The sequence below is a fragment of the Danio aesculapii genome, chromosome 9 (assembly GCF_903798145.1).
Source record: "Danio aesculapii chromosome 9, fDanAes4.1, whole genome shotgun sequence".
NCBI lineage: Eukaryota > Metazoa > Chordata > Actinopteri > Cypriniformes > Danionidae > Danio > Danio aesculapii.
This window is the reverse complement of record NC_079443.1, coordinates 46,946,857-46,962,427: the sequence shown is the minus strand read 5'-3', so window position 1 is coordinate 46,962,427 and position 15,571 is coordinate 46,946,857. Positions and strand designations below refer to the sequence as shown.

The window sequence follows — 15,571 nt, the reverse complement described above, 5'->3', positions numbered from 1 at the left end:
ACATGCTGAATGATTGATATGTTGGCTTGCAATGAGTCACAGTTCTAAAGTTCAATTTCAGTTTTTTTGAGTTTTAAGATCTGAGGTGAACTGTCTGCTGCTGCTTTCAGTAGTATGGCAATAAATGTAAAATTCAAACTCACATTATTAGCATTTGACACTAAATAAAGCACATGAGGTGTACCTGAGGTGATCATTGTTCACCTGTGAGAAATTGAAGTCATTTCTAAAATAGAAATTTCAGGTGTTGGTTAGAACAAAAACTCCCTTTAATACGGAAAATATTTCTTGATAGTCAGGCATACTCATGTCAATCTGGCAACCTGCGCTTGAGTGGACTCGTCAAAGTTGGAGCTGAGTGAATACATGTTTTGATCCAGGAGTGCAATACCTAGTTTAACCACTGGGTGTCATACTTACGTAGTGCACATTTAATGCAAAAAAATATATATTAATGCGTGTTTGTTTGTCTGCTCTTAATTGTTTTCCTATGAAAATAGACTGAGATGTCGACATGACATTAAATGAAAAAACAAGGATCCACCCGACTCAAAGCAAAGGGTGGTTACCTCCGCAAAGTGCATTTAAAGTTGAATTGCAAGTTCAACCCCCAATCTGGAGGACCAGGACATACACACATACACTACAGTTAATTTAGCATACCCAATTCACCTACAGCACATGTCTTTGGACTGTGGGGGGAACCGGAGCACCTGGAGGAAACCCACGCCGACATGCAAACCGAGAACATGCAAACTCCACACAGAAATGCCAACTGACCCAGCCGGGGCTCAAACCAGTGACCTACTTGGTATGAGGTGACAGCGCTACCCACTGCGCCACCGTGTCGCCCCATGAAATTAAAATAAATAATTAAAATAAAATACAGAAAATCAGTGTTACTTGCGAGGTTGTAGGCTCCTCTTCTGTAAATATCAGATGTTGTATCAACTTTTAATTTGGGTCATTGACCAAAAAACTAAAAAACAGCTGCTGTAATGTATTGCAAACAGTCAAACGTTATTATTTTTATGTTCTGCAGTGTTACGTGTTCTTTTAGTGTGTTTGACGATTTTTCCTACGTTGTCAGATTGTCCTACCTCCCATTCAAAAAAAAAAAGTAGGTAGCACATTTTGATGACGCAATATGCTACCTATCGTTTTGCTTCCAGTGTAAATTTTAATGTAGAGTAGTAGTGTGATATGAAGCTGTAATATCGCCCTAACCTACCTAATCCCTAACCCCAACCTCAGAACCATTCAAAAATAGTGTTGGTAGTATAATCTGATGGATAGGATCAAATGTGAGGACACCGGTCCGATCGGGTTCCTCCATGTTTGATGAACAGCCTCATTCTCAAAGTCAGATTTGCTATTGCTTTGAGCAGGTTGACAGAAACCATCTTAACAAAAGCTTTTCTTTTGCTTGGAGAAAAAAAGAGAGGGAAAGTCAAATAAATCCCTCGGTCATGGTGGCTGTCGGCGACTGGCGTGTTTGATAGCCTGGCGTGTGCTGACAACATCTATTAAAGTTTATAGTCTTGTGGCTGATGATGGACAGAGCAGAGACTCCTGAGGGGACAAGTGTTGACCTGCAGTCAGAAAACACAGCGGGATAGTGTGAATGAATGAGCAGCTGGACACACACACACACACACACACCAGCACCACTGCCCTCCTGTCTTACTGAATGATCGTGTTCGTGAGATTGATGAACACCTCTGCAGTATCTGACCTGTAGGAAACTCCTGGTTTTCAGTGAGAGCACACCAGGCCAGAATCATGGTTTTAATAGAGATTTGAATTATCGAAAATAAATGATCAATTCACCTGAGCACACCATTCATTCATCTTCCTTCAGCTTAGTCTCTTTATTCATCAGGGGTCGCCACAGTGGAATGAACCACCAACTTATCCAGCATGTGTTTTAGACAGCGGATGCCCTTCTGGCTGCAACCCAGTACTGGGAAACATCCATACACTACAGACAATTTAGCTTACCCAATTCACCTATAGCACATGTCTTTGGACTGTGGGGGAAACCGGAGCACCCGGAGGAAATCCACACGAACCCGGGGAGAACATGCAAACTCCACACAGAAATGCTAACTGACCCAGCCGGGGCTCGAACCAGCAACCTTCTTGCTGTGAGGCAACAGTGCTAACCACTGAATCACTGTGTCGCCCTCTTTATATAACAAACAAACAAACAAACCAAATAATACTTTCACAACACAACTTCTCCCAACCAAAGAGACATTGTAAATGTGATTGTTGTAAAATGACCAATATTAGGTCTTCTCAAAATTTGTCTAATTTCTTGTGGGGTTTTTTCTGTAAATATACATATTTCATTTTCACTGACACTGATTCATTTTCCTTCGGCTCAGTCCCTTTATTAATCTGGGGTCACCACAGCAGAATTAACCGCCAACTTATCCAGCATATGTTTTACACAGCAGATGCCCTTCCAGCCACAACCCAGTTCTGGAAAAATATCTACATTTAAACATCTGAAATTCTTCAGTACTTTTTGACTTTAATTGTTTACATCTTAACCCTATAAAGTTTACTAGATCATATTTGATACATGAAGGATTGTACATTATTAAAATAAAATAAAAATGTTAAAAAACTATGTTCATATCACGTCAACAATAGCATTAGAAGAATCATGCTAAAAGAAATGTATTATAAACTTGTGGATTTATTTTCGTCAACCTTTCTGAATCGGTCTAAACACTATCATATCGTAATAAAGGCAAAATCAAAACAAAAAATGGCCAAATTGAATTCTAGAAAAGTTAAAAAATTTCAGTTTTGATATATTTGATACTTAAAGAACTGTACATAATCAAAATTAAAAAGCAAAAAAAATAATAATAAATTGTCCAACTGACAATTTTAGAAATGCACATTGCTAATCAAAAATTACTTTTTGATATCTCACAACCAAAGAATCATTTTATTTCTGATTTATTGTGACTTAAAATTATTGATTTGAGGGCCTTAAAATTTCTGTATTTTTTTTTTCTGTGAAAATATACACATTTACACATCTGAAATTCTTCAGTAGTTTTTGACTTTAATTGTTTACATCTTAACCTTATTAAGTCTACTAGACCCTATTTGATACATGAAGGACTGTACATTATTAAAATAAAAAACTTTAATTTAGCATCAACAATAGCATTAGAAAAATTATGCTAAAATAAATGTATGAAGTACCAGCCTGATCTCACGAGAAAACTTAAGTATTTTATGTTTTGTCAGTTTAGTGGCTAATTCAGTGGCGAGTTCAGTCGTATGAAATTGTACGATTTTTAAAAAGGAGGCGTGGCACCTAACCCCACCCCTAAACCCAACCGTCATTGGGGGATGAGCAAATCGCACTAAATTGTACAAATTAGATCCTACGAATTCATCCAAATTAGCCACTAAATCAAAAGTTACGAATTGCCGTGAGATTGTGTTGGAAGTAGGCATGGACTATTAAATTCTCGTCGACCTTTCTGAATTCCATTTCGCTATCATACTCTTCCAACTTCGCCTCTAAATAATGTCGTATCGTAATAATAGGGGGAAAAATGTAAACGTTGTCCAAAGGAAATTCTTAGAAATGCACATTACGAATCAAAAATAAAATTTTGATATCTCACACCCAAAGAATGATTTTATTTCTGATTTCTTGCGACCTAAAATTACTGATTTGAGATCGTCTTCTTAATTTCTGTAATTTTTTTTAAATAATTTCTTTTCTGTGACAATATACACATTTACACATTGTAAATTCTTCAGTAGTTTTTGACTTTAATTGTTTACATCTTAACCCTGTTAGGTCTACTAGATCATATTTGATAAATGAAGGACTGTACATTATTAAAATAAAAAAATAAAAAATCTATGTTCATATTGCGTCAACAATAGCATTAGAAGAATCATGCTAAAATAAGTTTATTATATACTTGTGGATTTATTACATTTTGGTAGACCTTTCTGAATTCCATTCTTTTATCATACTCTCCATCTTCGCCTCTGGTCGAAATACAGTCATATCGTAATAAAGGCAAAAACAAAATAAAAAATGTTCAAATTAAATTCTTAGAGATGAATATTACTAATCAAAAATTCAGTTTTGATATATTTGAATAAAAAAATGACAAAATATCTTCATGAAACATAATCTGTTCTTAATATTCTAATGATTTTAGCAATCTATTATTTTGACTCATATAATATATTGTTGGCTATTACAAATATATTACTATAATATTTTTCAACATACTAGTATTCAGCTTAAAGAGACTTAAAGGCTTAACTAGGTTCATTAGGCAAGTAAATGTATAATGATGGTTTCTTCTGTAGACAATCAGAAAAAAATAATGCTATAGGTTAATGCGGCTAATAATATTGACATTAAAATTGTTTAAAAAAAAATAAAAAACTGCTTTTATTCTAGCCGAAATAAAACAAATAAGACTTTTTCCAGAAGAAAAAATATTATCAGACATACTGTGAAAATTTCCTTGCTCTGTTAAACATCATTTGGGAAATACTTAAAAAAAGAAAAATCACAGGAGGGGTAATCATTTTGACTTCAGCCTTATAAATAAATACGTGCATAAACAAAGCAGTCCATAACTTCCTTTAATATGATAGCGTGAGGGTGAGAGTTTTTTGAATGGCGAGGCATTTGATACGTCCGCATAGGATTGAAAACTCCCCACGTCTTCCTGCCCTCGTCTTATTTGATTTAATTAAACCAAAGCTTCAGCTCGGCTAGCAGTACAGACTCTCTGTCTCTGTCTCTCTCTCTCTGTCTCTCTCTCTCTCTCTCTCTCTCTCTCTCTCTCTCTCTCTCTCTCTCCTCCCTCCCTCTCTCTCTCTCTCTCTCTCTCTCTCTCTCTCTCTGTTTTTGTATCCACTTGTTCATGCAAATGCTTGCTAAAGGATGAATGACAGGTTGCATGCACTTTTCTCAGTCCTTAATGTGTGTGTAGCAGCCCTTCTGCTTCAATAAAGCAGGCAGAGAGTTTGAAACGCTTGTCCGTAGACCTTTTATTTCTGCATTGGTGGTGAAAAAATGCAGAGTAGAGCCAAAAGGAAATGGCCTCATTCCACATGAGGAATGCAACGTCGCATTTGGGACGTTTCCTCTGGTCTCTGAGCTGTCGTGAGGTTCAGCTGTTGTTGCCCTCACGCCACCACAAAGCACAGCATTGTTAGACAGCTGTAAAAGCACAAGCGCAACCCTGCTGTTCATGCATTCTCTGCCAGGTAGATATCATTGGTCCTATAGGTGTTCTATGAATATCTCCATGAAGATGCCATTGTGAATTTATTGTATCGACAGCATGGATCAGCTTTAATATATATTTTAAACCATAAAGGCATGAAAACTGATAAAAATTAAACTTCTAATTAAAATATTGTGATTTAGCAACGCTATCCCAATACAAATTCATAACTTTTGGACTTGGTTGGCAATACCTATGAATTTGTACCATCTTATTGGTACATTTCAGCACCCACTTCGAATGTTATCATGCAATTGAATGGGCATTATTAGTGGTTTTCAGCTGATAGATATGGGCCAGTAGGGGCCTTCTGCAACTACTTGTAGGCTCAGAAGGCTGTGATCATCCATCCACATGGTTAATTAGCTATACTAATGGAGAAGATTCAGGATTCAGATCTGTTTTTACATTACTGTGACGGTTGGGGTAGGAGTAGACGTTAATAAAATACAAATAATAGGAAATTTCTTAAATAATATATATAATTCTCACGGTTAATCAGCTATAATAGAGAAGACTCCAGATCCAGATCTGTTTTTACATTACTGTGACGGTTGGGTTTATGGATGGGGTAGGGGTAGACGTTAATAAAATACAATTAATAGGAAATGTAATAAATAATATAAATAGCTATCTTAGTTAATCAGCTATACTAATAGAGAAGACTCCAGATCTGTTTTTTCATTACTGTGATGGTTAGGTTTAGGATTGGAGTAAGGGTAGACGTTAATAAAATACAATTAATGGGAAATGTAATAAATAATATATTTAAATTTCCTTAACTTCCAGCTGCAGCTGTATGTGATCTATAGCTAGTTGTAGTACCTACTAGTTGGCGCAGAAGGCCCCTACTGGCCCATATCTACCAGCTGATAAACACTGATAACGCCCATTCAATCGAGTGATAGAAACCGTCATATTTCCTTGTGAGATCAGAGTGGATTTACAGCTTTTTGTTGTTGTTGATGTTGTTGTTTGTTTGTTTCTGAAAATGCCAATTGACCAGATTAACAAGTGCTTTCATTTGATGTGATTAAAAATCAGGATTATATCAACAAATTTTTATTTCTTAACCATTGATTGTAAATTTCTGTTACACATTGTGTTGCAAAATATTCAATGTTATATCAGCATTATAATGATTTCTACAGAATTATGTCACACTGAAGTAATGGTGCTGGAAATTCTGCTTTCTTCACGTGAATAAATACTATTTTAAAACTACATTCAATTAATTACTACATTATTGATCAAATAAATGCAGATTTAGTGTGCAGAAAAGTCTTTATGTAAAAAAAAATTGTACTGACCCCAAACATTTGGCCGGTAGCTTCATTCTGTACAGTGTATAGTAATGTTTTTATATAGTATTGTGTGTATGTTTTTATATTTTATATTCCTTTTAATTATTCAGTTAGATTCAGTCATTCAGTACAGAGTTTTCATTCAGTCTAAGGCTTTTTAACCTGACACTTTTGATTATGTTTCTTTAAGTTGGACCCTATTCCTGAAGACATCCTACAGCAGAGACCAAACGCCAATGCCATTCAATCTATGGAGAAAGTTTTGGAAGTCCAGAGTGAGTAAACACATAGTTACAGCAGGTTAAAACATATGTAATGAACGCACTAACATTTTACTCAGAAAACGTTTTTCTAAAGCTGCTGTTGACTTGAAATTTTGAGTTAATTAGTTTAGAAATTAAGGTATGTGTAATAAAATGAAAGTAATTAAAATGAAAAGTATTGAACACATGAATAAAGGAAGGTGTAAAAAGAGATGGAGAGCCCAGACAGAAATCTGAAATGCCATTTTTTTTTTTTTTTTTTTTTGCCCCTCAACAGTTTAAAGTAATATTATCTGCTTCAGTCCTACGTTGCCAGATGATGAAGATAGCACCATGGTGGACATTTCAGCAAGACAATGATCCAAAACACAGCCAAGGAAACTTAACAAACGAAGTTCTTAAATAAGAAATAAGTTTCAGAGTTTATAGAAGAGACCCACAGAAAAGTCAAGATTTTTAGACTAAAAAAAAAAAATCATACCTGAGCAACGCATGCGACTCCATTTTCCATACAAGAGGCATCTTGAAGCTGTCATTATCAAAAAAAAAAAAGCCTTTGTTAAATACATTTCATTAGTTTAGTACCTTCTTCTTGTGTCATTCCATTGTAATTACACCTATTTTTTCTGTTTCTGTTTTTCATTTTTACCAAAATCTGGGCCAATTTCATGTCAACAGCTCACTCAGATATATATTTACCAGGAAAAATGATGACGTGTTCAATACTTATTTTACCCGCTGTATATTATCTATTTACTGATGCATTAAGTACATTAAACATCTTTAAGGTTTTCTAGAGTAAATTCAGCAGTACAGTATATACTAGACCTGATGCTGTTGGCGATTTGGCATCTTAACCTCTATATAGAGATAATATCGAGCGCTGAGCTGTGATTTATTTTGTGTGCAGATAAATACTGGCGTTCACTGCAGCGGTCAGTCTCGACTCTGGGTTACTCTCTACGTGAGGCTCAGAGATGTGAAAATGAAGAGGCAGAGACGGTCACCGCCATGGCCTCGCTGTCTGTGGCCAACAAGCACATGGGGAAGAGGTAAACTGACCAGTTATATTTGAGTTAGATTTTACCAGTTATATTCATATTATAATCAATCAAAATTTTCTTGTATTGCTAAAGGGTTAGTTCACCCCAAAAAAATGTATTTACTCACTCATTTGAGTTTCTTCATTCTGTTGAACACAAAAGAAGATATTTTGAACAAGCCAAAAACTGGTAACCATTGACTTCCATAGTATTTGTTTTTCTTACTATGAAAGTCAGGTTTCCAGCTTTCTTCAAAATATCTTCTGTTGTGTTCAACAGAAGAAACGAAGCAAATCAGGTTTGGAACAAGTGAAAGGAGAGTAAATGATGACAGAATTTTCATTTTGGGGAGAAATATCCCTTTAATCAGTAATAGATGTCTGGAAAAATGTGGGGAAAATTTGTCTAGAAATGTACTAGCTGTGCCTCTCCACTTAAAATAAATCAAAATCAAAATCCTATAGATCTATGAATATTTAGAATCAATAAAACTTTTCTTACTAATCATGTTCAAGGGTTAGTTCACCCAAAAATCGAAATGAACTCTCTCTCTCTAGTGGTTCCAACCCAAACTGGTAATCATTGTCTTCCATAGTAGGTAAAACAAATACTTTCTAAGTCAATGGTTACAGGTTTGCAGCTTTCTTCAAAATATCTTCTTTTGCATTCAACAGAGGAAAGAAAGTCAGTCAAGTATGGAACAAGTGAAAGGAGAGTAAATGATGACAGAATTTTCACTTTGGGGAGAAATATCCCTTTAATCAGTCATAGATGTCTGAAAAAGGAAATGCACTGGTTATATGACTGGTATACAAGATGAAGGAACCTCTTAAGACTTAAAACCTCTTTGTGTTTCAGGCCTGAGGAGGAGCCCATGGAAGAGGAGCCTCCATTGTAGAAGATGGGCAGGACTGCTTTGGTGACCCTCTGGGCTCAGAGCCTCTTCCAGGCCTCTGACGTCACTCTACTCTCTCCATCCGTTTCATTTTTTGTCCCACAATGTGCGCTCTTTGAGCACGGGATCCGAAACGGCCTGAAGAAATCTCTGTGAGTGCGACTCAGCCGTGTTAGTCTGTCTCTGTCTGCGGCCGCTCGTCCAGGGATCGCGTATCCCCCGGTCTGTCCGCTGGGACATTTAACTTTCGAGCAGGACATAGACTCACGTTCCATCGTTAGATGTGAGAGCTGGTGCTTTCGGACATGAAACTTTATTTGATTTATTCATCACTTTCCAGAGCCACTATGACTGATTTGATTTTGTCGTCTCTCTCTCTCTCTCTCTCTCTCTCTTGTTGTTCGTTTGTCTGTTAATCTTTTATCCGAGAAAAAACAAAAAGTGACTCATTTCATTCGCCATTCTTGCTTCTGACGTTCGTGACCCTCGAGGGTGGACGATGTGATTGGGAGCGACAATTCGAGTTTGTGCCTTTTCAAAAAGAGTTTTTCCACGATGGATCGAGAAGAACATTGCCTTAAACTAGTTACAGGAGGGAAAGACGTTACGCCGCCTCATTTGTTTTTGTTTTATTTTCAAGAAAACCCTCAAGCATGTTTACCAGGAACTCCCAGCAGATATCGTCATGTTTTTATGTTCCCTCATTTTTACTGTGCTTACGTTGGATGTTACATGACTTCAACGAACTTTAAGGTAGTTGCCAGCTATCCAAGGGCAAAAAAAAACGAAAAACGGAGCGCTTCGATTGAATTCTCCAGCACTTACTAGAAGGCAAGCCAATGTAGCGACTCAATTCAACTCTAATGACCAAATACGCACCTCCCTCTTTTTTTTCCTTCTCCGACAAAGACGACGACTCTGAAAGATTAACCAGCATGCAGCTTTCCATCTGCCATCTGTCGTAGTTTAACAGCGCCAACGAGCATGAGTTTGCTGCGATCATATTAGGATAGGGCTGCGATGACCGTGCGTCATACGATTTGTAGTTCCAGACAAACTTTCTAGATTTCCCCCTCGCCCCTGGTTTTCTGGTTGTACTTTTATATAGCTATGAATGTCTAGTATTCCAGGTTACTTTAAGGGCACTAGCATATATCACTACTAACACTGACACTACTCAACAAGCGGAGAAAAAGAAAAAAAAAAGGGCTGGTTACCGATTTTAAAATGTACCACTTTGAGCCTTCAGACGTGCCACCTGGTGAGATTTAGCGCTGGTTTTTATCCTGCCGGACGGGCCCAAGCGAAAAGGGCCTTTCACTAGGGGCAGGTGCTACCGTCTTTTGAAAAACACAATCCAGGACGTAGCGGGACCACCAGCTTCCACAATCGTAAAACGTACGCCTCTGAGATGACTGTGATACTCAGACAATCTGCATGGGACATTGACGTAGTTTCAGAGCCGAAGCGGCACATACAACTGTATATATACGCAGTTATGCATGCTGACAGTAGATCATTTGGCTTGACTTTGATTGTACATTGAACTTTACTCAATGAAGAGGCCGTGATTTATTCGACGACCCTCTCTAGCCTCTCGGCAACTACCTTTTTTCTGTGCGTCATGTTCAATATGAGGCCATTTATTCCTTTATATACGCCTGTCACGTATGACTACTCCACTTATTTTACTTTTTTTGTTACCTTTCGGGTTATTTACGTGTTCATTTGTCAGTCCTCATGTAGTTGACAACGTGTTTTTTTACATGCTTTAGTTTCTTGTTTTAGTTGAGAGTAACACAACTTTTCGTTCGTTTTGTTTTGTATCCGGTGGGAGGGAGATGCTTTTACTTTGTATACTGATTCCGACAATTGTGTATTTACTACGTTCTGTTCATAGTAGATTTATATGACAAAGATCTATAGATATATTATATATTATAAAGATTGCAGACTCTAGTGATATATTTCAGTATGTGGTCTGGCTTCCACTGAAGGCACTGTTTTGTTTTTTATTGGTTGTCATGCGTTCGCAGTAGCACCGTAAAACTCTTGATCAAATTGGATCTTCATGGTTCCAGGCTTCGGGTTGACAGAGCGCTCTTTAAACTCTGATATTGAAGTCCCATGAAAAGCTATTATGGACTGACACTGTACATTTCCATTGGTAACAGTCCGTGTCTGAGTAGATGCTGACATCACAGTGACCTGGTACTGTACATCAAAGATGGATTTTGGATACTTTCGCATATTTAAATATAGAAATACGGTATTTCTAAATACTTTTGAACGATTTCAGCTTGTCAAAGAATGCGTTCGGGTCATATTTTGCCCTAAAATTCAAGATTTTTGTTGGGGTTTTTTTTATTTACCAAAATAAGGCATGCTTCAGTTTGTTTGACCAATAGCAAAAAGGGGACTTCTGTAAGGGTAATTTCAGAAGGCTATTTCTTCTGTTGAACACTAAAGAAGATATTTTGAAGACCATTGACTTCTATAGTATTTGATAGTTGTTTTCCTACTATGGAAGTCAATGGTTACAGCTTTCAAACTGTCTTAAAAATATATTATTTTGTGTTTAACAGATAAAAAGAAACGCATAATGGTTTGAAGGAAATAAGTGTAAGTGGAGACATTTTATTAGGGGGTGAACTAACCCTTTAAGAGCTCAAAAATGATCATTAATGATGCAAAAATGACAGACTTTACCTTCATAAAATGTAATAACACTTTATAATAAGGTTTCATTTGTAGAGCAGCATTAAAAATGCATCTTTGTTAAGGTTCATTTCAACATTAACAAATAAATATTTTAATGAATGACAATGCATTAATAAATATTATTCAATGGGCCTCAGCTAAATTAACTAACAACAAGCAGCTGTATTAACTAACTTTAACAGACATTAATATTAATACTAATGGGCATTACTGAAAATGGTTACCACAGCTTTACTATAAGGTTCATTAGTTAACATTAGTTATTGCACTTACTAATAGTAACAATGAACAATGCACGTTTACAGTATTTGTAAATGTTTGGTAATAAAAATGCTATCTAATGTTAATAGATACAGCTTATTTTAATAATGCGCTAGCAAAATGTTATTAATTAATATTGACAAATGCCTTAAAGCTATTATTTATTGTTCATTTATGACAATGAATGCTGTCGATGAAATCCCATTTTAGAAGGATACCATGAATCGATACTATAATTCAACAAAATCCTCTTATTTTAAGAATAATTATATTTATTATATTCTGCTCAGCAAGGCTGCATTATCAAAATGAAAAATGCATGATCAAAAATACAATCACAACAATATTGTGAAATATGACTTCTATTCAAAATAACCTGTTTATATATGAATATATTTTAAAATGTCAGTTTTTTAGTGTCACATAATCCTTCAGAAATCACATTGTGCACTATGACTGAAGCATATTAAAAAGTTGCTGTTTAATGGGTCTGTATTGCTAGGAACTATACTCTCATTTTGGCATAATAATCCGTGAACTTTGCTGCCCATACCAGTATAGTTCCAAGCCCTATATGGCCATAAATAGCAACTTTTCATTTACCATTGATCTTTTTTTCTTTTATAAAAATGCTAACGGTCTAATCAGATTCAATGGTTTATGCTAAGCTAAAAGTGCTTCCACCAGACCCGGAAATCACCTAAATTGATTCAAAAGTCAACTATTAACATTAATGCCAAGTTTAGAGTGCACAATTTTCAAAGTAGTCGCGTCACATATGTTTTCACACTGCATGACTATCTGGGCTAGCGTTTTGTCGCTGCTTTGTTTACACTGCAGGATGGATCGGCAACAGGGATTTCCCACTGCATGACTTTAAAATAGGAAGAACCGCCAATAACTTTGTCTCAGTTCGCAAACTACGTCTCACAACCAAACACACGCAAGAAGTGACATGGAAACAACGTGAGGTCACATAGTATAAATTTTGTAATTAACTACATAGTAAGAAAGAAACCTTTAGTGGGGTAAAAAAATTACTTATTTTGCTCACCTGGCTATTGAAGAGAATTAGCAATTTCTCTTAATATTTTTTCTTTTTCGACACGGTTGTGATACTGCTCATATGACACACCAAACAGACTTTCCAAATTACACTAGTTTTTCCTCCATTTCTTGAGTCTAAATAGAGCGACAATGAGCGCTTTTAACTTCTCCCCTAACCTCCCACTGGCCTGCAGATACCCATACTAGTGGATGCTGCTCTCTCATTGGCTGTAGGTAATGGCAGATGTTATTTTCAATCAGAACACATTTCACACGGCATGATTTGAATCGCCGACAGCTCCAGATATTTAGCATGTCTAATATTTGATGGGTGTTGGTGACTCATCAGCGATTCTCTCAGATCACGTCTTTGAAAGTTCACACTGTGAGGTTGTTACTCACGTGAACGAGCACCGATTTGCTGATTTTAGTATACCTAAATGTCACAAAATTATATGTGCTTTTGAAGAAAGAATTATTAGTCCAATAAAATTGTATTTTTTTTTTCAAATCAAATATATTTGAATGTTAAATAGAGAGTTTTTTTTTCAACAATAGTTTAAACAACTTCTTAATAACTAATTCTAATTCTTCAAAACACCTCTAACAACAAATAATGTCTTTGTCATACAGAAATTTAGCCTCCTTGTTTGAGCAACCAACATACAAAGAATCTAGAAACTCCCGCACCAGTTCGATCCCAGCTCAGAATGGGATGGGTGCAGTAGAACCAGTGGGTTACACATGGGGGCTCATCCGGGATGACGTGATTTCTCAAAACCTGTCGGCGAGTCAATCATGCACTCTGAACTCGTCATAAGGGAGTTGTAAAATGAGCCAAAAGAAGGTAACAAATAATAAATAAATGTTCCTACAATGTGTCCTTGATTAATAAAACCTTTTTTTCTAATTTCTGAAGGATTGTGTGATGCTAAAAACTGGGTTAATGACATGCCGAATTTTAATTTTGCTCACTTTTTTCTTTTTCAACCCGGTTGTGCAATCGCTAAGATGATAATTTTTTTCTAATTTCTAAAGACCTTAATTTCTAAAGATGCTAAAAACTGGATTAATGAAACACCAAATTTTAATTTCAAGAAACACTCTCATTCATACACATATGATTTTTCTTTTTGTCCACAAACAATCTTCGATTTTAGGCTGAAATATGACCCGATGTTAATCGTGTTGGTTTTCTTTGCTTTAACAGTGATGTCAGCGCACTCAGTTTTTCTGGGACCATTTCTTTTTCTTTTCTTTTTTTTGTAAAATCTTGTGTCTTGTTACTCTTGGAGCATGATCTATTTTGGGGCATTTTTTGATCGAAATCACAACCATCAACTCATCTGAATTGCTTTCAAAAATGAAGTGCGCGGACCGACATTGATTTGAAAGTGGAGATGTTAGAAAGAAAAAAAAAAGCGACATTCCCAAAGACTCTCGTAATACCAATCCTCACCCGGACCACCACAAAAAAACACTCACAAACCACTTTGCAATAATACTCAAAAAACAAACGGCAGCCTACGGACTCAAAGTCTTAACAAAGGGACATCTCTATCTGGGATTACTCATTTATTTTTTGCTTTTGTTTTGTATACTCAATTCCGTTTGTTTATTTTTATACCTTTCTTTGTCATTCCTGCTAAATTTGCCACGAGGTCTGGCCTGATTGTTGTTGATTTCGCAGGCCAGGGTGAAGTTTCTTTCATTCTCTTTCCTTCACAGCTGTAGATTTTCTGCATGGTTTGTGCGTCCGCATGCCTGTCTGTCCTTGTAACATATTTGCACAAAGGAGGAACGCAGGAGGCTTTTGGAAAACGCATGGGACGGAGCTCTTCTGTCCTCCTCTGTTTCTGGTCAGTACGCAGACGGAATGACACTCTCGGTGTCCGACGGATGTGCTTTTTACTTGTTTTGAAACTAAAAAAAGGAATGAAAGAAAAAAAAGACTTTTGAATATTTTACAACCACAGCAAGAACGTTATCTAGCACTTGTGACATACAGACTATAGACTTTATGGTATTTATGTAGAGCATTGTTTTAGGTGAACTACGCACTACGCCACACGTTAGACTGTCCTCTTTTGCTTTCCTTTCCTCGTTTCGTTTTGTTTTTCTGCTCTTCCTATTTTTTCGGGTTGACTAGGAAGAGATTAGAGTCTTTCCTTTAGAAACATCTGGAACCATCAAAGGGCTTTTTCCAGATGCTTTGTCAGATATTTCTTCAGTTTTTCCAAAAAGGAGAGAAAAAACACACACACCCAACACTTATCAGCCAGTAATACCTGTGACCACTGTGGCTCGAGAACAGTTCTAGGTTTACAAAATGTAAGAAATGCATATTATTTTTTGTCACTTTGTTTTTCCATTGTTACAATAGAACTTTTCTTGGGACCTTTGCTCTAATGTTTGTCTTTGACATCAACTATAAAGTACCATGTTTTTCAATACCGCAATGTCTTGTTGTTTTTTTACAGTTCTTGCTAGGGTTGGCAGGGTGTCTGCGGGGTCTTAAAAAGTATTAAAAGTTGATAAATCAATTTAGAGAAATTTAAGGCAATTAAAAAGTATTGAAAAGTCTCAAATGCTTTTTTACAAGGTATTACATTTTGTATCAGTGTGATAAAGTTTGCCTGAATTTGATATCTGTATCTGTCATGCTGCTTTGTTTACTGCAGTAACCAGTGTTGCCAGATATAGCTGATTTTTTTTCAGCCCATAAGCTGTCCAAAACCCA

General features: G+C 36.3%; 1 protein-coding gene across 2 annotated transcripts in view; it reads left to right on the top strand.

Moving 5' to 3' along the window:
* Positions 1 to 15,284, top strand: part of hdac4 (histone deacetylase 4) — a 431,285-nt gene extending 416,001 nt beyond the window's left edge. For both annotated transcript variants that reach the window (XM_056465891.1, XM_056465892.1), the window contains 3 exons: positions 6,792 to 6,876; positions 7,775 to 7,916; positions 8,766 to 15,284. In XM_056465891.1, coding sequence (XP_056321866.1) covers positions 6,792 to 6,876; positions 7,775 to 7,916; positions 8,766 to 8,805 — 267 coding nt within the window. In that variant the 3' untranslated portion in view covers positions 8,806 to 15,284. The remainder of the gene's footprint in view (positions 1 to 6,791; positions 6,877 to 7,774; positions 7,917 to 8,765) is intronic.
* The last annotated feature ends 287 nt before the right edge of the window (positions 15,285 to 15,571 follow it).